The 22,569-nt window shown below is 32.6% G+C and overlaps 1 protein-coding gene across 6 annotated transcripts in view; it reads left to right on the top strand.

The window, feature by feature from the left end:
* The window catches only part of LOC129001267 (sodium bicarbonate cotransporter 3-like), a 122,346-nt gene that overhangs the window by 39,388 nt on the left and 60,389 nt on the right, over positions 1-22,569 (top strand). For all 6 annotated transcript variants that reach the window (XM_054428505.1, XM_054428507.1, XM_054428504.1 and 3 more), the window contains exon 3: positions 2,798-2,892. In XM_054428505.1, the coding sequence (XP_054284480.1) occupies positions 2,798-2,892 (95 nt within the window). The remainder of the gene's footprint in view (positions 1-2,797; positions 2,893-22,569) is intronic.

Here is a 22,569-nt window from a genome sequence, read left to right as displayed (position 1 = left end):
AATAACAGATGTAATTTCAACCTCACAACTCTAATGTACTGAGTTAACATAGAGGCGTTAGTGTTGTTGTAGTACCTACGTTACGATTGTTCCGCTACTCGTAACTTCAAACTCAAAACTGTGTGGGCAGAACTACTCAAGTTTGTAACGCCATCTGCATGCATTGCAAACTTGGACTTAATATTAGTTTCATAGTTTCTGGGAGCACGTGCTAACTGCAGGGCAATTCTAACAAGATATAAACAAGATATGTTATATGCATCTGAGGCCGTTTGTTAACTAACTACATAAGCTGGAATGGAATACGTTTGTATATTGTTGTTAAAAAATAATTAATTTGGCAGAAAGTTAATAATTAAGTAGAAATGCAATTAATTGCGTTTGGGTTTAATTTTAAAACTTTTAAGCATCTATGTTGTAAAAAAATGTGTTAAGGAAAAATTAAGAATAATTGTTTAGTTAGAATTCAAACTAGAAGGTCGGGTTGATAGTTGAGCATATTGATTTTTTAATACACTAATTGGACAAACAAACCCTAATTGTACGAGTATATACACCTTAAATTCAATTTTATATTTCAATTATGTCATAAGAAACAAAATTACAAATAAATTTGTTTAATTTCAGTAAGTCATAGTAACATTATTTGAATACGTATTGAGGGCTTATATATAATGCAACACCAAATTTTCACTGTCAGTGAAATGGAGTTCAAATAAATAACTATGGAAATACCAATAATAATATTTTTAACAGAATTATATTAAACAATTAATCTAGGCACCCAATGTTCTGCATCTTTAGCTAACAAAAATTCTATGTAGATTCTAATATAAGTATAATGTATTGATTGATGATGATTCTATGAAATTTAATTTAAAAACCACCCTATCCTTATTTTTCATACTCTTACTCTCAAAATTAAAATCACTCCTAAGGTGGTATTTTTAGCATTAAATGGTACTTCTAACACAAATCGTCATTTTATGTAACTATAAATGAAGCAATTAAGTAATAAATGAAGCAATTGATCCATGATGTAACTAAGCAAAAAGAGTAAAATAAAAAAAACGAAGCTTAAAACTATTTAACTACAGTAAAGATTTGGCAGTGTGTTACCAAGTTGAACAGTCCAGAGTTAATGACCATACACTGACTACATCAGCTAGGGCTGTTTTCTCCCCTTTAAATCTCAAAGGGCCATATGTTAGCTTTAAAGGCTGCCTCTAGACTCAATTAGTTACAATCTCATTTGTTTTATCCTTGTTTGGAATGCTTTCTTCTTAAACCAATTCTTTATAACTTAACAAAGTAATATATGATACAAGATTGTTTACAGATAGAAATACAGGGTTAGAAATGAAACATTGGATAATTTAGTTGAAAAGCTATTTCTTTATACACGATATGGGATCTCATTCCTTCGAATAATTTCCTAACATTATGGTGGTACTAAAATTTAAGGAAACGTTTTTATATGTTAAAAAAAAGGAATGATCTTACAACTAGCGGTTTCACAAGTTAATTTCAATGAATCAACCAGTAAAATAATTATTTATAGTAACAAATTATATATTTGTATTATTTTTTTAATTGTACTAGCTGTAACCCGCGGGCTTTGTCCCGTTTAACTTCTTAATTTTCAAGATGATCTCGTTCGCATGTCTCAATCACGTCCTGGTGGAAGTTCGTTCGCTACGCTCACTAGTGGTTTGAATTGTAATAGTTGTAGACCAAAATATGTGCAACTAATAAGCCTTATCCAACAAGACTAAATGAAATAAAAGCCACAAGTTATGACGTATTTTCAGAGGATGTGTTAAGTAAACAGTTTATAAACAAGTTTCTTAAAGTTCATGTCATAAAGTTGAAGCCATTCACATTTTCCCTTGGGAAATACCTAATTATAACTGACAAGAGCACTCTGAAAACTCGTCCACTTTAAAATAGCCTAATGGAAATTGTTTGGGAATAACCAGAAGTAAAACTAGGTATTGTACGTTTGTAATTACGTAAAAGCAATCTGCATAAAACCCTATGAATGCCAAACGATTGGTTTTGTTTCTAGTATGGTATAAAACTTTTATTCGGTGAGTGAGAGAAAAATTTGGTAGGCAAATTTGTACATTTGATGTCAAGACATTATAAATAGCTGATACTAGTGAAGTTCTTCAGTGCGTAGCATTATGACTAAGAATAATGCTACACTTAGAATATAAACGTAACTCTTAAATCATTTATAAGTTTGTATTACTTTCGTCCCTACTCTAAGAAGTTTGAAATAGTTTACTCCAAAATTGTCAACCTCTTTAAATAATAGAATGGCTATTTTACTGGTCACAGTAAACAAACCTTAGCCTGTTAACATTAATACTTCATTAAACATTAGGTAATATCGTTGACAAGCACAGCAAATCGTCTTGCAGGATCCATTGAAAGAGTATTCTCTCGTTTCTTTTCTGAAATAGGATTATGTGCAGATAGTATCCACGGAATCAGCAAGTATCTTAAGCGTACTCGTAACATTTTTGCTAGGTTTAGGTAAGTTTATCGCTAAACAACTTTTACTTGTACAAGTTTTGTTTCATCATGCACCTGTTCACCCCTTGCTTTGCTATGCATTCTTATACGCACGAACCCGAAGCTTATGGGAAAGGGTGTATGAAAAGTCTATAGAGGCCGTCAAAATCATGTAGTTTTTCTTCTTATAGGCCTTAGGTTATAGAACATTTTAGTTGAAAATTAGTGTTTCCAAGTCTCGAATGTGTATCCAACATCCCATGCCCTTGTGTTACAGTCCCTGGCTGATGGAGGGCGACGAGGAGTTCGCCCCTCGGGACCCTGGGGTGATCCGACCTCCGCCAAGAGCATTCACCGCCAACGACTTTGAGGGTGAGTCAACTTGGAACACTTTAAAATTGAAGTTAATATTGGAAAAAACATATACAGTAGTTTATTCAACTAAGGACGTATTTTAGATTACCTTTAAAAACATGTGAAAACAGAAACTTATCGTCAATCTAGTACACCTGACAAAATAAAAATGAAAAAAAATTGTTTATAGTAAATTCCAAAGCGCCAAATAAATTAAATTTACATCCCAAGGATCCGAACTATTCCGGGGTTATAAGAAGTGTTTCGAATTTCTTTGGTGCTATTACGCACCAATATACACACATATACTCTGGATTATTGTTATATAATCAAATGCCCCAACATATAAAATTTAACACATCGAACTTTAAAAAAAATAAAACCTTACCTAACCACTAGGCTAAACTACAACATAAAAGAATTCATAAAGGAACACACATAGACAAAAACCCATTTATTACGTCGAATAGCAAATTACTTAATTGCCCAAACGTCACTTTCATCTTGGAAATTTTAGGAACCTTTGCCTAAAAAATAATCCTAACAAACATTTTGCAAAACATTTTTATATCTGACATCTTAATTTAAAATTTAATATCAATCTCAGAACTAAACAAACATTAAGATGAATTAAAATTTTCTTAGAAAAAGAAATCATTATGGAATTGAGTTTAAAAGTCATTAAACCAAAACAACAAAATATATTAAATTACAAACTCTCTATCTAGTTTGATTTCTGATACCGATTTGAAAAGAAAGAGAGGTGAGGAAAATACAAGAACGCAAACTGGAGTGATAAGATAGCAAAATGCGCTGACCGTCAGCACGTCCACACTGACCACCTGCAGTCTAGACTCAACATTCGCTGGGTTCGTGTCTATCAGCTGATTTTTCGTGTTTCCGTACTATTTGTGATCGGTTACGTATTTTAACGAACTGACAGCATTGTGTAATTGTAGAGTTTGATGGTGGTGCAACTTTGGTTCCGAAACTAAAGGATTTACAGGTATATTCATTATTTACTGATACTTCGGAGGCTTTATCACCTTAATACACTTTTATCACTCTGAGGATTATTTGACTTGACATATTTGATGAATTTTCAAATATTGTTAGTTTTAAATATTTCAAATATTCAATAGTATTAAAAACAAGTTAAAACTTCTTGATTAGCACGTCATGCTGTAAAATACTTCATGATTAACCCTGCACCTTGTGATGAATTTGACAATAGGTCATCAAGGACACATAAAGTTTTATATGTAGTATTTTTAACACGACATAACTGGCTAATGTATAAGAGTAAGAAATATTTAACAAATGCACGTTGTTCGATAGAAAACTGTATTGTTAAATCCGTAATTGGAAAGAAATACAATAACGATTGAATCAACATTGCGATATCCAATCAGAGGCAAACCACACAACTCGTGCAACCTACGTTTACTCTCCTTTCTCAGCTGGGAACTGAACTGCGATAAAATAAAACTCTACTTCTCGCTAGATATTCTCATGAGTCGACGTAAGTTTTAACATGCATGGCCAAACGTGTTGGTGAATGTGTTAAAAAACGTGTCTGAAAGGTCAAGGTTGGTTTGCTTCTGATCCTGAGTGATTTGAAAACGTGTTTTGTATAGTTCAGCTCTTTTATAATCTTATGTGGCTTTTCCATCTGAAGAGCAAACGTTTATTGTTGCCTAAAATGGGTTTCAGAATTGATTATATGTACAAGAATGATGGCAATATGTCGAAGGAACTACGATTTGATGTGGATGAAAATTGTCTTTTGAATTGAATTTTTATACATAATACACAACACAAACTAAATAAATACAAAAACCCCTTTGGGAATTCGTTCATACCAATCCTTTTTTGCTAATCTACACACTCTGAGCTTCATTTTTTTGGTAAAGACCTTTAACGCACAAATTTGACTGTATCACTCTAATATATAAGATTACTCTGTAAAGTTTGAAAATTATATTTAGGAATAAGTTGTACTCAATCTTCTCCAACAATACTTCTTTATTTCCATGTAATAATACAACACATATATTAAGTGTCCATATAACGCTACCCTCTTATACGCATAATAGAGTTTGTTGAGGATTGGTTGTATATCTAGTGTGGCCTAGATTGGCTACAAAATGGATTGGCCAGGATAGATTGGGCAATGTACGTCAATTGACTTGGTTTGCGATAGCGACTGTCGTGATTCTGGCAAATTGCTAGTTCAGCTGCAGATACGGCTGTTGGATCTACCTCAATACAAGTATATATCAATGCCAAACTTCAATTACAGTACCTCCTTAGATTAATATGTGTACATAATGGTGTTCGAAAAAGGTAATGTGTTGTATAATTTGTTTGTATACGATCAATTTGTGTTTTCGGTAAAGCTTAATTTCAAATCTATTTAAAACAATATCTACTGGAACTAATTCGTTATCCTGTGTTGTCCAGTTACTTGCTCAATCTACAGTAAGGAAAGGAGAACGATTGGGGTTCAATAATGGATTGCAGAATACAAAGAAGGAAAATCCACATCAATAACGGATAATAATATGGTAAAAAAAATGTCTAGGAAAATCCTAAACTATTTGCAACCAATGCCGGAGCATTGGTTGCAAATAGTTTAGGATCATCCGCTGTAGCCCCACATTTCACGTTAGGAAAGTATCAATAATCTAAACTGTATACGAAGTATGAAAATATGTAGATTTTTTGTTATAAAACGTTGTAAATTTTATGACAAATTTATTATAATGTTACACATCGGTGTATAGTAATTCTTTTTCGTGCCATTTATATTTGCTTATTTGAAACGCATTCTAAATTCAATTTACTCTTTGCATTGAACTATTTTTCAACTCTCAATCAAAGGTAAACCAGGGTGAATTAAAACGATTTCAATCAGAAGTAGGCCTAAAATCACATGTTAATCAAAGAATTCAACAATTGTTTTCTGTATTACCATTAGAATTCATCAGTGTTCAGTGGTTATATTGTCGCATGGTAATCAAAAGGGTGCCGGTTCAATGCTGAGTAAAGTCAGAAGCTTTTTGATGATTAAAAACTGGACCCAGCTGTCCTTGATCATTGGGCTTTCAATTGTCCTGACTAATGAATCAGCTGATCAGTCAGTAACAAAGCTACACAGATCATCTCACACCATTCTACACTCATATTTCACTCATATTTGGGTTTAAATGCGCAGGTGGCGTCCCCTATGGTAATAAAAATAAAAGATTTATTAATTTCTGTATTATAAAACAAAGCGGTTATCAATGCGTGTAGGGATTTTGTTGATTTAGAATATTCGTACTAACTGATTAAAGACTCGTAGAATTGAAAGAAAACTGTAAAACTTGTTTGGTCTGATCTGATCAAAACGTTTGAATCAAATCGGTGCTGGAAACATGTGATATAAAATGCAAAAACTCAATGCAGAAAAAAAATTATCTTCAAATGACACCATGAAGACATTTTATTCTGTGATCGTCACTAGAAAATCGAGCATTAGGCCTACTACACTAAACTTGAGTATGAAAACGTTAATTGTGGTGTGAACAATATGCTCTTGGTAAAACGTTCCCTGTGTTTCCAACGAGGAAGTAGGGTCTCAATATTTCATAACCTCAAAGACGCTGTTCCTTCCTTCCAATGTTGTCTCAAATAAATTTATAATCTTGCGAGGAAACATCCTGCAGAGATTCAACGAGATGTTCAGGTGGGTTGTTATATTATTTTCCTTCCTCATTAGGTGCATTATTTTGTCGTTATTTTAATTTGATGACATCTCTTACAGTTCCAACCGCCGGTTTTATACAACGTCTGAAATAGGTTTTTACTTGGTCATAAAATGATCTTTTGGCAGTTTTTAGTTTACAACAGTCTGAATTTACAACAGTAACTCATTATTATTCCCGAAATAAGTTAAACTTTGATCGTTGCTATCAGATTTTCAATTGGAAATAGATAAATTGTTTGAGCAAAATATTTATAGTTTAATTAATCATCTAAAACACATTAATTCGACGATAAATAATTTGGTTGTTCATATATTAAATTAGCTAGAGATGTGTTATCGTATGGCTACATGTTTTGACTATTACTCCCCACGGACATAGGGGATAAACAACCTCATTTATTACGTAATGCCAGAGGTTGGGTACTCTGTATTAGATTTATTCTTCTAAATAATGCTGTGGTTGTTAAGAGACGTGCTTGTAAGAAATTCGTTCCTTTAAACATTTAAATCTATATATTTAGCATCTACAAGAATTTATTTAGTTACTGGGAAAGTAAAAAAGTGTATTTTTAAAATTCCCATTAGAAGAATACTTTATAAGAATTCCCATAAGAATACTTATGGAGAAAATGAAAATGTTATAAATTACTTGTTTATGGATATATGTTGACCAAATTTGGGAAATGTATTTATTTTATCCATTGCTATTAATGTTTGGTCAAAAACACGTTTTACTTTCCCCATAGCAGCAAACCTACACTTGTTAAATCTAATGTTATTTAAATGGGGAATAAATACGTCTTATTGATGAATAATATTTAGTAAAACTTGACCAGACAAGTTGAAATTCGCTTAGGCTGCAGGTTTGCTGCGGCTGGGGCATTTCTTTGATTCAAGAAGGTCCACATTTCATACCTCGATTACATCATAAACAGAGATTACTTCATAATCGTGAACCATAACCTTTTCAGACCAACCAAGTTTTAAATGTAAAAGAGGTAATGAGACAGTTTAAATACTCATGAGCAAAGATTGCGTGCAAGTTCACTCATGGATCTAAGTTTTAATCCTCAAAGTTACTACCTCTTGAATACACAGTAATTCTGCTTTTGAATCACCACCAACTCTTGAGCACATAGAAAAACTATAAAGAAATAATAATTTCTGCTCCTAAATAGGCCTACCCTGAAAAGATTAAATTTAAATCACTTTACAAAAACTGTGAACGCTAAATTGAGGTACTTTTCCTAGCCCAAAATATTGGAAAAGGATTCTTTTTACTTACCGTCTTACGTTCCTTTAGCTCACAAGATATACATAACACTTAAAATATGAAGCATTAAAATAGAACAAAAATGTATGTATTAAAATACATTTATTTTTCTGTTGAATAAACAACATAAATCTACAGCAGTAAAGTCCTCGAGGCAGTTTCAGCTGTTAGCTTTCCAAGTTAGTTAGCTGACAGTAAAAGGAAATTACCGTTGTAAATGCGGATGGTTAGACTCTGTCTTCTAACTCAGCTTTCTTTCGTCGAATAAAACAGACTAAGAAAGGAAGGGACCAAGTTTTATGGAGTTACCAATAGATTAAGTAAAGATTTGTCAGGGGAAAGAGTCGATGTGTGTTTTAATCTTGGTTGATTCCCTACAACAATAAAACTACTTTATTTGATGATAGGTTTAAACACTATTCTGTTGGTAAGAGGATTAGGTTTTAATTTTACAGGAAAAATATATGTTGGATTATAAATAATCTGCTGTTTTATTTACATGTTTCGTAAGGTAAATTGCTATCCATAAAAATGACCCCTTAAAAAAATATACGTTAAATACACGTCTAGATAGTCATGTTTGAGGATACGAAGCAAACATTCAGTATTTAAAGTGAAATACGTAGGGACCGAGCTTTCCTCGAGGAAAATCATTAGAATACGCTGAGAGCAGTCTTTAGTCAATGTCATGTATCCTAATTTTCACTTTTAATCCATCTATAATCTGTTAAAATGGTAATTTTGTAGTTTCAGTGAGCAGCTTATATGAATTTCTTGTACTGTATACATTTTGTTGTTAGTTTGTAACCAACGTGCCCAACATACTAAAAGTATTAAGGTAATTTAACATCTATAGAACTGACACCAAAACATGAATGTACGTTAAATGCACGTCTAGATAGTCGTGTTTGAATGTACTAAGCAAAAATTGTTAAAATTAAGTCACTTTTCTGGTTTTAAAAGTAAATAGGAGCAAAGCGGTTAAATGTGGCAAAGCGGCTGTTTACTACCAAAATAAATTAATAAAAAATAAAATAAGAATAAATAAAATAAATAAGTAAAACCTCAAACTTAAAAGTGATCAACCATAGGGCCACAGTAGATAAAAGTCAGTGAACTATTAAATAGTTATTATTACTATTATTATTAGTTACTATTTATTATAATATAATAATATAATTTTATAATTTTAGTATAATTTTATCTACTGACTAGCTCTGTTGTATTTTCGACTTGGCATTTATTATACATTGCATGTAATCAGAAATGTCAGTGATCATATTTGTTCAATAGTGTTATTTTCTCCCACAGTGGTTTAAAGATTGCACTTCCTTGCGCGTTCAACCATACTTCCCCCCTTACCCTTTAGAGAATTACCTCTTAAACAATCATTTTCTTCTCTACCTTTCTTAAGCTCTTCCCACCTTACTTCTTCCCACCTTACTACATTGAAAGTTCAGTTGAATATTGTTCTTCGTTTATGAAAATGTGAAACTTAAAGCTTTGACTATCTAATATTCAATACTATTGGATGGTTAAAGCTTTAAGTTATTTCACATTTTCATAAACGTACAACAATTCCAACACAAGCATTAGCTTAAAGTAAGTACTTTTGCTTATAAGTTAATTTTTAATTTTACGCAGACTAACGTTCTATACGTTAACCAAACATAAAAAATAATGTATAGTTTATCTTAAACTAGGTGAGTTGTTACACCAGTTTATGGTAAATAAAAAAAAATTGACTAATAAAGCAACCTAGTATACTTCCGTGTGCTCAGGATGGTCACAAAAGTTAGTTGTGCCTAAAATAATTGATTCAACGAACAAATCTGAGAACATATTTCGGCTTTTTGGATCTATGTTGTAGTTAGACTGAAAATTATGATTATTTTATACGAAAATATTCATCATCGTGCTTCGATCTACTTATTCGTCTTTCCTGGTGGTGAACTTGCTGCCAGTTGAAAGCAAATTTAAAATTTTACATTATACACAAACTTTCTGATAAAATAATTTCAAATGGATCGTGAGAATTTGTAAGACACTGTATATTTTATTCTGTAAAAATATATTATATTGGAAAAAATAAAAAAAAACTAATGCATAAATAATATTAATAAGTGTTGATTTCTAAAACAAGGGTAAATTAGTACACGCTAAATTAGTCTACATTATTAATTATCTATTGGGTGTATCTACAGACTCATATTAAAACTAAAGCTTTACCTCTGTTTTCCTAAGTAAGCTACTGATCGATTAAACTAGAAGTTATAAACTAATCTTCCAGAAGGGTTTAATCTCGAATGGGTTTAAATGTTGCGCTTTTAATTGGAGTGGAAATAAAAGCGATTGAGTGTAACAGCTGACGCCCACTTAGGCTATAATCCCTCCATATTTCAATGCTTTAGAGGTAACTTAGATTATTCACGCTTCACCAAAGGTGCACCGTGAGTTGTTTGTTGATAAATCATTAGTGTGTTATTTATATAAGTTCCTTGTAATTGATTTCATATTGGGATAGCATTAGGCTCATCGTCGCATTATGTCTTTCGTCAAAAACTTAAAAAAAAAAAAACACAGGGTGAAAATATTGTTAGCTTTGTTGTAAGGATGGTTTTGCCTAAAATATTCCGAATACTATAATTTTTAGAATTCATTCCCACGCTTATATAGCTTTTAGTTTGTAAAGTTAACATTTTCTTTATTAAATGCCTAATTACAAAATATTTAAGGTACAATGAGATCGGAATATCTGTTTGTTAAAATCTATAGAAAAACAGTGAGTGATAGTCATTTGGAATTAAATTTACGACCATTTTATGAATAAAGTTAACTAAATTGTAATATTTTACGTAAATTCAAAGTTTTACGATCTAAAGCCTAATTTTTTCAAAGAAGTTGCGGATTATCACAGTTGGTCTAGTGATAACAACGCAGCCCTGGGTCTAGTGTTCGGGGTAGCGGATTTCTACCCCTGGATATTTACCCCCATGAAAAAACGCCTACGTCATTTTGACGTCACGAGGGGCGGGGCTTATACACGTTCGAGAAACAGCCCGCGACTGGAAATCTACCCCCGGACATCTACCCCCAGACATCTACCCCCAGACATCTACCCCCGGACATCTACCCCCGGAAATCTACCCCCCATGGTCAGCTCTGCCGCGTATCGGCCAATATTCATTGTGTTGTATAATTGATTTTATAAATTGCTTTACCTTCTTATATCCATTAGTAAACATGCGATATGTCGATGTCTGTTTTAACATTATCCATATTTATAATTCAATAAGTTGTAACAGTCCTTTTCAACCCGACCTACTTCACTGATTTTTACGATTGAGGTGTCTTTTAAAAGCTTAAGATCTAGCGCAGCACAAAATGGTAATTAAAAGGATATTTCGATTATGGCTTCAAAAGGTTGACCCCTAAGCCTTTGATTTATTGCTAGAAGGTGCTTCCAATGGTTGACCAACTTTTACACTATACAGTAACAGTTTAAAAGTGAAATGTGAGGAGTACTCATGAGATCAATTTTAAGGTCAGGTTGTGAAAACATGAATGATCGTCTGCAACTGTAAACAGGAGATGAAAAAGTTATGAAAATAATAATAATATAATATTGCGCACTTTTCACATGGTCAAGTGTTACATCGTACTGAACCATTGTTCTTACACACATTTCTTAAAGGATAAAGTGAATAAACTGTGGTGAACTTCCGGTTTATTCAATGTAGGCCTAGTAGGATAATTGTTTAGTAAACCAAAACTCAGTTGTAAACTGTTAAATTGAGAAAGAGGATCAATAAAAGTCAGGTGTATAATATTAAATTTTTCATATCACTTAGTAAAAAAAAATAGTTTCTAAGATTTAAATGCGTACTAAGAAAGGATTTAAAGTATTTTCTCTTAAATACCTAAAATAAGACAATTATTCAAATTCTAAATAATGGCCACATTCAATTTTTTAAGCATAGCCTAATATCTTTTAATATATATATATACGCCTAAATACCCCCATTGCAGCACATTCGCATATTCAGAGCATGTATAAAGTCTTATTGGAAAATCCTGCCTTAAAACAAAACTTGTCAACTTATGTCCATAAATAAGTGTTCAAAAGATGCATTCATAAGAATACCATATAGGAAGTGAATAAGCAGGTTTCCTGCCAGTAAAATGTTAAAATGAGGCATTTTAAGTATAATACCTAAGGTAGCATACAGAACAGAATTAGGTTAAACCCGTCGACACTGACGGTTACTTTCAAGGCTTATGCTAATTCATATAACTGCGATAAATAGATTGAAGTAATACAAATTTTGAGCATTTAGCTCTTTAGCTTTTTTGATGAGTAATAAGTGTAAAAGCAATAATGACTATTGCGTTAGTTACAAAATATGGTTGATCATTCAATGAATAAAATATTTCCCATACCGTACGTCATAAGAGTTATTATTACAATGTTAACCGGTTTCTCTTCTTTTGGAAGAACCTTTAAATAGTATTAAAATCGTATTGGTCAATCTTTTGTGATAAACACTTCCGATCCGCGCTCATGCATGCGCCGTTAGCTGTTACTGTATGTGAAAGTTTGTCAACCATTTAAATCACTGTCTGGAAATGAATCAAATGCTTAAGGGTCACACTTTTGAAGCCCTTTATCAACATATGGTTTTAAATACCATTTTGTGTTGAGCTGGATCTTAAGATTTAAAATTAGACCTCAATCATAAATATCAGTGAAGTAGTTCGGGTGAAAAAGGGCTGTTACAACTTATTTTTATTAGGAAGATAGATGATGTTAAACAAGGCAATGACATATCACATGCTTAATACTAGATATTAGAGGGTAATGATTAATCGAAGAGACGTTGATTTACATAAAACAATTAATAAAATCAATTACAACAATGAATTTTGGCCGATACGTGGCAGAGCTGACCACTGGGGGTAGATTTCCGGGGGTAGATGTCCGGGGGTAGATGTCTGGGGGTAGATGTCCGGGGGTAGATTTCCAGTCGCGGGCTGTTTCTCGACCATTTATAAGCCCCCCCCCCTCGTGACGTCAAAATGACGTAGGCGTTTTTTCATGGGGGTAAATATCCGGGGGTAGAAATCCGGCGACCCTGAAATCCGACAAATCACCAATAGATTCAAGCTAAATGATTTTTGTAATGGAGATTTATTGTCCACTTTAAGTTATTGGTTCAGGGATAGTAGACTAGGAGAATTGTCTTTTTTATTGAGATCTCCCTCCACGAAAAGCTATACAACGAAAACCAACTTAAAAGTGCTACTTAGATAACCTTCTCGCTTATAAAATTCACATTATATTTCCATAGAAAGCATTCGAATAGTTTATTAAGTGCAATATGAACATTGCATCTTATTATTAATGCAAACAACAAAGTCGGGGAGGAATTCTCAGACGCTCGAGGTCTCTACGCCTTTATGAATGCTGATCTTATTACAGCACTCGGCGCCACCTCGGCCAACGACTTGTAAACAAACTTCTGAGCCTGTAGGACAAGGAACTTACATTAATTAACAGTTTATCATCACAATGTTCGCTTTGTGTGTAATGAAACCTTGTTTTAAGTTGTCTACATAGAAAACCTGTAAAAACACTGCATAACTGAATGTTTTTTCGCACCTTTGCGATTGTTTGTCTAAGTAATTTTAATCAAATTGGTATTGACAGATAAATCCATATTCACAAGTCCATGAAATTATGTTGGAAAAGGGATTGGGAGGGGTTGACTTTTTGTCAAAATTTTTCATTTTTCATCAAAGTATTAAGCTTAAAAAGAGGGATATTTACTATTTCGTCAGTGTTCTCTATACCAATATTTAGACGGATTTTGTTGGGGTTAATGTACGAGGATCTGTGGTACCGGGTTTAAATCTTGCCAAACACCAATGAGGTGGTCAGAGCCTCATGTTTATGATTTTAACGATACTAGGCCTATGCATCAAAGACGTGGAAAAACTCTCTATTTCCCAATAATTCCCCTCACCAAAAGCCTTTCGATTATTTATTTACTTCCCATAGTACCGAAATATTAATAGTGTTAAACGCAGTATGATGCAATGCTAGTTATACTCAATATAACAAAATAAAATACTGTAGTTTGTTTATGGTTACACATATTGAGTTACAATGTTAATATTGCAATATTGTTGCTATACAAAACATCTTGCTATAGGAATAAAGTTTTCATTTACATGACACACAAAAATACTGTAACAATCCTCAATTCACCCTACTTCTTTTCTCCCGCTTTTAATTTGATGTTTCCGCGCTCTTTCTCTGGAGTGTTATTCCAGAATATTGTTTAAATAACTCCTCTTTTACTGCTGTAGATTTTCACTAAGCTGAATCTGCTATTGCGAAATACTTGTAATCAACGAAATTGGCTAATTCTTTGGAGAATACTGCATTTGTATTTGAACATGTTTAAAAAGAGTTTATCCTAGACAAAATTTGACTTAAACACTTGTTACGGTAGCTAAGAGAATAAAATCTATCACACTAGACAATACCCAACCACACATATCTACCACTTCCACCGTTTATTTCTTTTAAGTCTTCAAAAAAGTTGTTTCTATTAAGTTGGTAATGGTTATCTTTTAAATCACGAACGTCAAGATTTTGTAGTGGTTGGTGATTTAAAGTACCATTAATCAAGAGTTTGTTTTAAAGATTAATGATTTCGGTACATTAGGTTGTTTGCTAATGTTCATATGATGTTAATCATTAAAAATGTGTTATAGAATGATTTTTACAGATGATTATATTTATTATGGTAAACATCGGCATATATTTTATACGAAAACATATATTTTACGAAATGATAGTACTGTATATTATTTACTAATCAAATTTTAAGGTGTTACTTACTTCAAACAAATCGAAATATAGTAGGTAGTATATTCACATTTTTTGATTATTATGTAAACTCTAAACCTGTCCAACTTACCAAAATGCTGATATAAAATTGATTTTGTGCTTATACTACTGTATACAATTTATTTTGTGATTTTTATACATAATTAGTTTAGACTATTGTGTTACAGTTATTCATATAATTGGAATAGTTCTCTACTAAAATAAAAATATAACAGCAAAATAAAATTTGAAAGATTAACTACTATTTAACTTGTTATTAAAAATCTTTTACCTTAATAAATTATCGCAATAAAAGTAGTTTTAGGTACACCTAATTATTTTGGCTAAATCATATATTGTTTCTCTACTAAAAAATTCGCTTTATCATAGTTAGAAGCAATTTAAGTCGATCGTTAAAAAATGCAAAGAGAGATTATTACAGAAGAAAAATTAATCAGGGGAATAAAGATCCCAAAGTGCTTTGGGGTGTTATCAATGAGCTGTCTGGGAGAGTCAAATCTCGAGATGCGTTTCCTGTACAGAAGTTTTTACCTCAATCACATGTTTTTAACGATGTAACATTAAAGCGAATTGCTAGTGATTTCAATACTTTTTTCTCTCTTGTTGGTCAAAATCTGGCCAATAATATTGACTCTGGAGGAACCCCAATACTGAACGACGCTGACTACAGACATGACTCGCAGCTCACGCTACACACAGTCACTGAACATGACGTCACACGTTACGTTAACTCACTTAGGGGAGGGTCTGCACCTGGCTTTGACAATATATCTGCTGATTTTCTAAAACAACAAATACATATTTTTCTCCTACCGCTAACTCATTTGATCAATCTAAGTTTAACATCAGGCACTTTTCCAACCCCCTTTAAGACAGCCAAAGTATATCCTCTTTACAAATCCAACGATTTTTCAGACGTCAATAACTTCCGCCCCATATCTATGCTGAGTGTTTTCTCAAAAATTTTAGAACGCATTGTGAAAGATCAGCTTGTTAATTACCTTGAAACAAACGAAATTTTAAGCAAAGAACAGTACGGTTTGTAAAAGAAAAAAATATATCTGACGCTCTATTCGAAGTAAGTAAAAACATAAATGATGATATCTCTCACAACAGACGGAGTATGCTAGTATTCCTAGATTTAAAAAAGGCATTTGATTCTGTTGATCGAACAAAGCTATTAGTTAAACTAGAAAACATTGGCATTTGTGGCACCGCTCATCAGTGGTTTCAAAGCTATTTATCCGACAGAAAGCAAAGTGTGGTGATTAACGGAATTTCCAGTGACGAAAAACCCATAAACTATGGGGTAATTCAAGGAAGCACTCTTGGGCCTGTCCTGTTCTTAATTTATATAAATAATATCACAAAACTTTCAATTAAAGGCAAACTGTTTTTATTTGCCGATGATACCGTCATTCTTGAAAACGGGACAAGTTGGGAAAACGTCCGTGATGATGCTAATCATCAGATGCTAATGATCTTCTTTTAATACAAAAATGGTTTGACCAAAATGTTCTATCCTTAAATGTTTCAAAAACCAAATTCTTACCAATTTCACTAAGAGATACTACTGATTATAACTTGGAAAATATTTCAATTCACTCTTGTGGCAACTTTTTAAATAGATTGTGCTCTTGTGAGCAAATTGAGAAAGTAAGTTCCTATAAATATTTAGGTGTGATTTTTGACAATCGTATGAAGTGGTCTGACCACATACATTTTTTAACCTCTAAATTACGTAAATATATCTTTGCATTTAGGAAACTTCGTGACATATTAACAACACAGGAAATGAAGCTAGCATATTACGCCTATGTCCAGTCGTTACTTTCATTTGGCATTATTGTATGGGGCGGAGCTTTTCCCACTGTTTTAGAACCTCTCTTGTCCTTCAGAAGTTGTTACTCAAAGTTTGTTTCAATAAGCCAATTCGATACCCCACTAACACATTATTTCGTGAACTATCCTTACTCAGTGTCAGACGGTTATTTATCAAATTTCTTTCAATTCATATTTTCAAGAACTTCGATTCTATTTTTAACCAAACATCACATTCTTATAATACCCGATATGCACAGAATGTTGGAATAACTACCTCCCATTTAGCCAAGTCTTACTCATTAACAAATTCCTCTTACATTTCTGAAGTTTTATATCGTAATGTTATCTCCCGTTGTAATTCTTATCATTTGTTCCATTTAGTCCAGGAGCTGAGGGGGGTTGAGCATGCATGAAAGTAGTACGCAATGTTATTGCTGATTATTGTAATATGGACTGTGGTGATCAAAATTACGTATGTCGCCTATTTCAAAAGTGGTCGATAAGGTGGGGGGGAGGGGGCAAACATGGTGGTTTGCGCTATGCGTTAAAACGCTGATAGTTCGAAAACGGTAAAAGATAGAACATCGGTTAAAACGTCGTTGTAATCCTAAAAATGTGGACAACAATAATGGTTATTGGGTCCGAGGTCGTATCTCTATAAATAAACAAGTTATTGTATAAAATATGTAAAAATGGACTTTTCGTGTAGATTTTTTACCGAAAGTATAATTAATTTGTGAGTGTCGCAAAGAAGTAATATCAAATATCTTTGCTGATAGTTGTAATATGGACTGTGGTGATACAAAATACGCATGTCGCCTACTTTTCAGGTGGTCGAGAACTTGGGGGGAGGGGGGCAAAGATGGCGGAACGCGCTATACATCGAAATGACTGTAGCTCGAGAACGGTACGAGATAGGACATCGGTTAAAACGTAGTTTTAATCCAAAAAATATTACCAATAGAAAAGGTCATTGGGTAAAAAGTCGTATCTTAACTAATAAAAAAGTTATAACAATAATAAGTTTAACAAAATCTACATCGTACAGCTATTTTTTTCGAAAATCGTATGGATTGTTGATAAATAATAGTGTAATTACTTAATTACTCGGCTAAATATTAACTAGATGCATTTTCTTATAAGAAAAAAATATATTATTACGAATACATATGGTTTAAAATGTAAAACACGGCCTCCAAACGCCTTGGGGTTCGTCCGTTAGGTTGCGTTATAATTGCTGCTGTTTTTAAAATAATGATTGCTTGTATTTTGTATTTCATTATACACTGAGTATATAAATGAAATAATGATAAATAAATAATCAAACAAATAAGATAATAATTAAATATGAAATATAATATATAGTAGTTTAATTCCATTGTAAATATAAACACCATAAACTTAAAATTTCTTGACCGCTCTCATGCATTAATTATATATAGATGTATATACATTTGTATCAAAGAAAATATTTACAATTTTTTTTATTTGTATTACAGGTGCTAAGAGAAATTAAAAAGGTACCTATTTAAATTTAACAAATAATATGAACAACCAGTGAAATTGTTATGGATAGAATGGAGAGATTTGGCGTATTTTTTATTATAAGGTATTTACTTTTGTAGTTATGTTTTTTATTTCATATAACTGTATTAAATAAGAATCTGTTACATTATCATATTGTAATAACCTACAACATTATAATAATAAAAATTGGATTTTTAGTGGTAGTCTGTATTATGCATTTGATTGCGGCCAAACCCCAAGTATTATATGTAGTTTGGAGGCCGTGTTTTACATTTTAAACCAAATTTATTCGTAATAATATATTTTTTTCTTATAAGAAAATGCATCTAGTTAATATTTAGCCGAGTAATTAAGTAATTACACTATTATTTATCAACAATCCATACGATTTTCGAAAAAAATAGCTGTACGATGTAGATTTTGTTAAACTTATTATTGTTATAACTTTTTTATTAGTTAAGATACGACTTTTTACCCAATGACCTTTTCTATTGGTAATATTTTTTGGATTAAAACTACGTTTTAACCGATGTCCTATCTCGTACCGTTCTCGAGCTACAGTCATTTCGATGTATAGCGCGTTCCGCCATCTTTGCCCCCCTCCCCCCAAGTTCTCGACCACCTGAAAAGTAGGCGACATGCGTATTTTGTATCACCACAGTCCATATTACAACTATCAGCAAAGATATTTGATATTACTTCTTTGCGACACTCACAAATTAATTATACTTTCGGTAAAAAATCTACACGAAAAGTCCATTTTTACATATTTTATACAATAACTTGTTTATTTATAGAGATACGACCTCGGACTCAATAACCATTATTGTTGTCCACATTTTTAGGATTACAACGACGTTTTAACCGATGTTCTATCTTTTACCGTTTTCGAACTATCAGCGTTTTAACGCATAGCGCAAACCGCCATGTTTGCCCCCTCCCCCCCACCTTATCGACCACTTTTGAAATAGGCGACATACGTAATTTTGATCACCACAGTCCATATTACAATAATCAGCAATAACATTGCGTACTACTTTCATGCATGCTCAACCCCCCTCAGCTCCTGGACTAATTCTCCATCGATTACTATTTTCAAAAAATGCATCACTGGCTGTCTGATAGAGTGGGGTGTAGATGAATCAGAACTCCTAATCAAAGCAGAGTACAGACAGACTTGACCCTACTTTATTCTCTCGTAATTATTACTGAATAACTGAATTACTAACATCGAACATTCTTAACTATATTTATATGTATGTGCCCTCCGCCTTGCCTCATTCCTTAAATTGCTCATTTCACCAATTTAGAATCAGAATAGTTTTACAATTATATTAAATCATTTGTTTTTAAGATTCTCTGAATATCTATGAATATAAATATTATTTATATTCATATTATTTTCCATTTTATTTATTTTTCCAACAAATACGTCAGTCACTGATAGCGACTGAGCCTACGCACAGGCTTCCAGCCCATGTAGGCTTATTTCCTTAATGCATATGTTTAACATAGCTTCTCTGAGACCTTACATCCTTTGTTTTAGCGAATTTCCCATATAGGGAATAAGCTATTACCGTAGTACTCATGGTAAGACCTGGACGCGGGACCGATTTTTTTTTTCGTTTTGAGGTCCCTAGAGGCCAAAAACACCATCCGTTCAAATTCATATATATATATTTATATATTTATATTTATATATATATATATATATATATATATATATATATATATATGTGTCCGTCAGCACGATAACTCGAGCAAAAATGATCCGATTTTGATGAAATTTGGTACAAACGTGTAAACGTACGTTTATTCGAACGAGTTCGCGATCCAGCATGATCGGACCATGGGAACGGGGGTTTACGGGGGGTTTTATGGGGTAAAAATAGGTTTTTCCCATTTTTGACCCAAAAAACATAAAATTTAGCAATTTCTTTCCAAACCATTTTGTAGAGCTTAAAAAAACAAATAATTTAGTATATTGAAGCGTTATTATGCGCCTAATGGTTACGGAGAAAATACCAAAAAATTGTACATTTAAAATTCCCATGTTATTCTTATGGAGAATAAGTAAACTGTTGTAGTTTGCTTGTTTGTGAACATATTTTGATCAAATTTGGAAAATGTTTTTATTTCTTACTAACTATTCACATTTTACAAAAAAAAAAACAGTTTTACCCTCCCTGATGCAGCAAACCTAAATACTTGTTAAACTAATTCTATTTAAATCAAGAATAAATGTTATATTTTTAAGTAGACATTTCAGTGTAAATCCAATCAGTCAAATGGAAATTCGCTTAGTCTGCAGGTTTGCTGCGGCGGGGGTCTTTATTATTAAGTTTATTTTTATTTTTATATTTAATTAGGTATTTTTATCTATGCAATAGCAAGTAGGGTGTCTGTCAACTGGAAGTTATGTTATAATTTATATTCTGTATTATTTTTTGGAAATAAAGTATGTTTGATTTGATTTGATTTGATTTTTGTTTTACAGTGTATGGATAGAAATGGTTTACAAAAAGTTGTAAATCCTTTGCGGGTACATTACAGGTTCACCATAACGTGCACGAACCTGCTGCAATTTTCTCAACATTATGTATAATTTTACTGCCACATCTTGCTTTATGTATGTCTGTAATATGTAATAAATATTCTAAGTATGTGTCGAATGTTTCGCTCAGAATGTTATGCCTTTATCCAGACAAACCTAACAAATATAAAGACATGTTGATATTTTGTAATGATAAAATTAAATTATTTGTTGTTTATTTAATATTAATGTTAAAGACAGCTTGTAGTGCTTAAGGGGTTATTGCATACATCTTCTATTAGTATAATAACAAGTTAGTATAATTCGTTTTCATGACGTTTCGGGATCCGGGAATGTGATCCCGTACTCATGTTAGAACATGAATAGTCTTCCTTGATAAATTGATGCAGTACATAGTAAGTTCTCAACTGATCTAGTGGCACTATTACTCCAGGCGTCCATGGTTTTGTTTTCATGTCTGGTATATTCTGTATCAATACTTTTGCCCAACTTTGAGTGGATCCAAATGCATGTATTGTAATCCATATTTTAGCCTGAGCTGTAATGTAACTAAAAATAGGTTTTACTTTTCGTCTACAGCTCAATCAGTTGTAACTTGCATGCCATCATCAGATATCTTCAGCTCTTCAGCTGAAGCAGCGTCGTCACAGTAGAAACACAAAACACGAACACATTTTACAATTACCAGCATACGAAATAGTATATTACGTTACTAGTCCTGAAAATCAGTGTTTAACGGACGAGTGTGGTCGTTCCCGTGCGAGACGAAGTCGAGTACGGGATTACCACACGAGTCTGGTACACACATTTTGGACGAGTTACGTACGATAGTTTACACCATACTACTAAATCCGTACAAATCCTTATATATTTCCACCAACTAAAGGACTAAAAATCACTAGTCATAACCTCTAAGAGAGGTTATGTTTACTCACTGCCACCTAAATACAGTATAATCAGCTGATTGGTGTCCGGTAAAACTCATAGCTGGTGGCAAACAGCTGTTATCTGGACTAAATCCTTGAGTAGGAAGTTCGTCAAAATAATGTAGTGTGGCGTAAATAAAATTAACAGGCCCTACAACGCATGTATTCATTTTCTTGTATTTTTTTCTTTTTTTGCTTTTAGTCTGCGATTCCATATGTATCTTTGAATTTAGTTCATCTCCAATCTTGCCAGTAGTGTTCTTTTATGTATTAATTAAACTATTTTAATTAAATATGCCTAGTTACATTTTGGACAAGACAGTGTTTATTCATAAGCTCATAATAAACAACTAAAGATCAGCTGTTTTTAAACGACATTTATGTGAGGTATCGATAAAGATCAGCTGGTACTAACAATACCAACAATCACAATGTAACAACAGCAGTGAGGTTAATTACAACTACGGCAACTACTGTATTGATTTCTCAGCAACTTAGTTGCAACAGGCAACATTCCAGTTGTCTCATTAACATCAGCAACTCAGCAGCAGTTTTGTTTCGCCAGTAGGTAATTTCCTTTGTGCAATCTAAAAGTTTGGAGACTCGAAAAATATCGAATTTTACAGTGAATTGGAATTAGACCCAACTTTCTCGTGTTTTGATCTATGGATTTTCTTGCTGTTGGTACTTTCTTCGCACCGAAATTATATGTCATGCAAAGAGATTTATAATAAAAAAAATTACTGTTTAAGCTGAGTAATAAAGTTTGAATAGCTGTTTTTCAAACTAAGAATTTTTTCACCCACTGTTTTATTGGTTTTTTTTTTACAAGAGGGTTGCAACCACTGTGGAGTAACCACAGTTTCGGTGAGGTTAGGTTAGTTAAAGCTTTAACCAAACGTTTTGTGCTATTTACTGAACAGA

The sequence above is a fragment of the Macrosteles quadrilineatus genome, unplaced genomic scaffold, assembly GCF_028750875.1.
Source record: "Macrosteles quadrilineatus isolate MER2022 unplaced genomic scaffold, UCM_ALF_1.0 Scaffold_8__2_contigs__length_117827958, whole genome shotgun sequence".
NCBI lineage: Eukaryota > Metazoa > Arthropoda > Insecta > Hemiptera > Cicadellidae > Macrosteles > Macrosteles quadrilineatus.
This window is presented reverse-complemented; position numbering and strand designations above follow the sequence as displayed.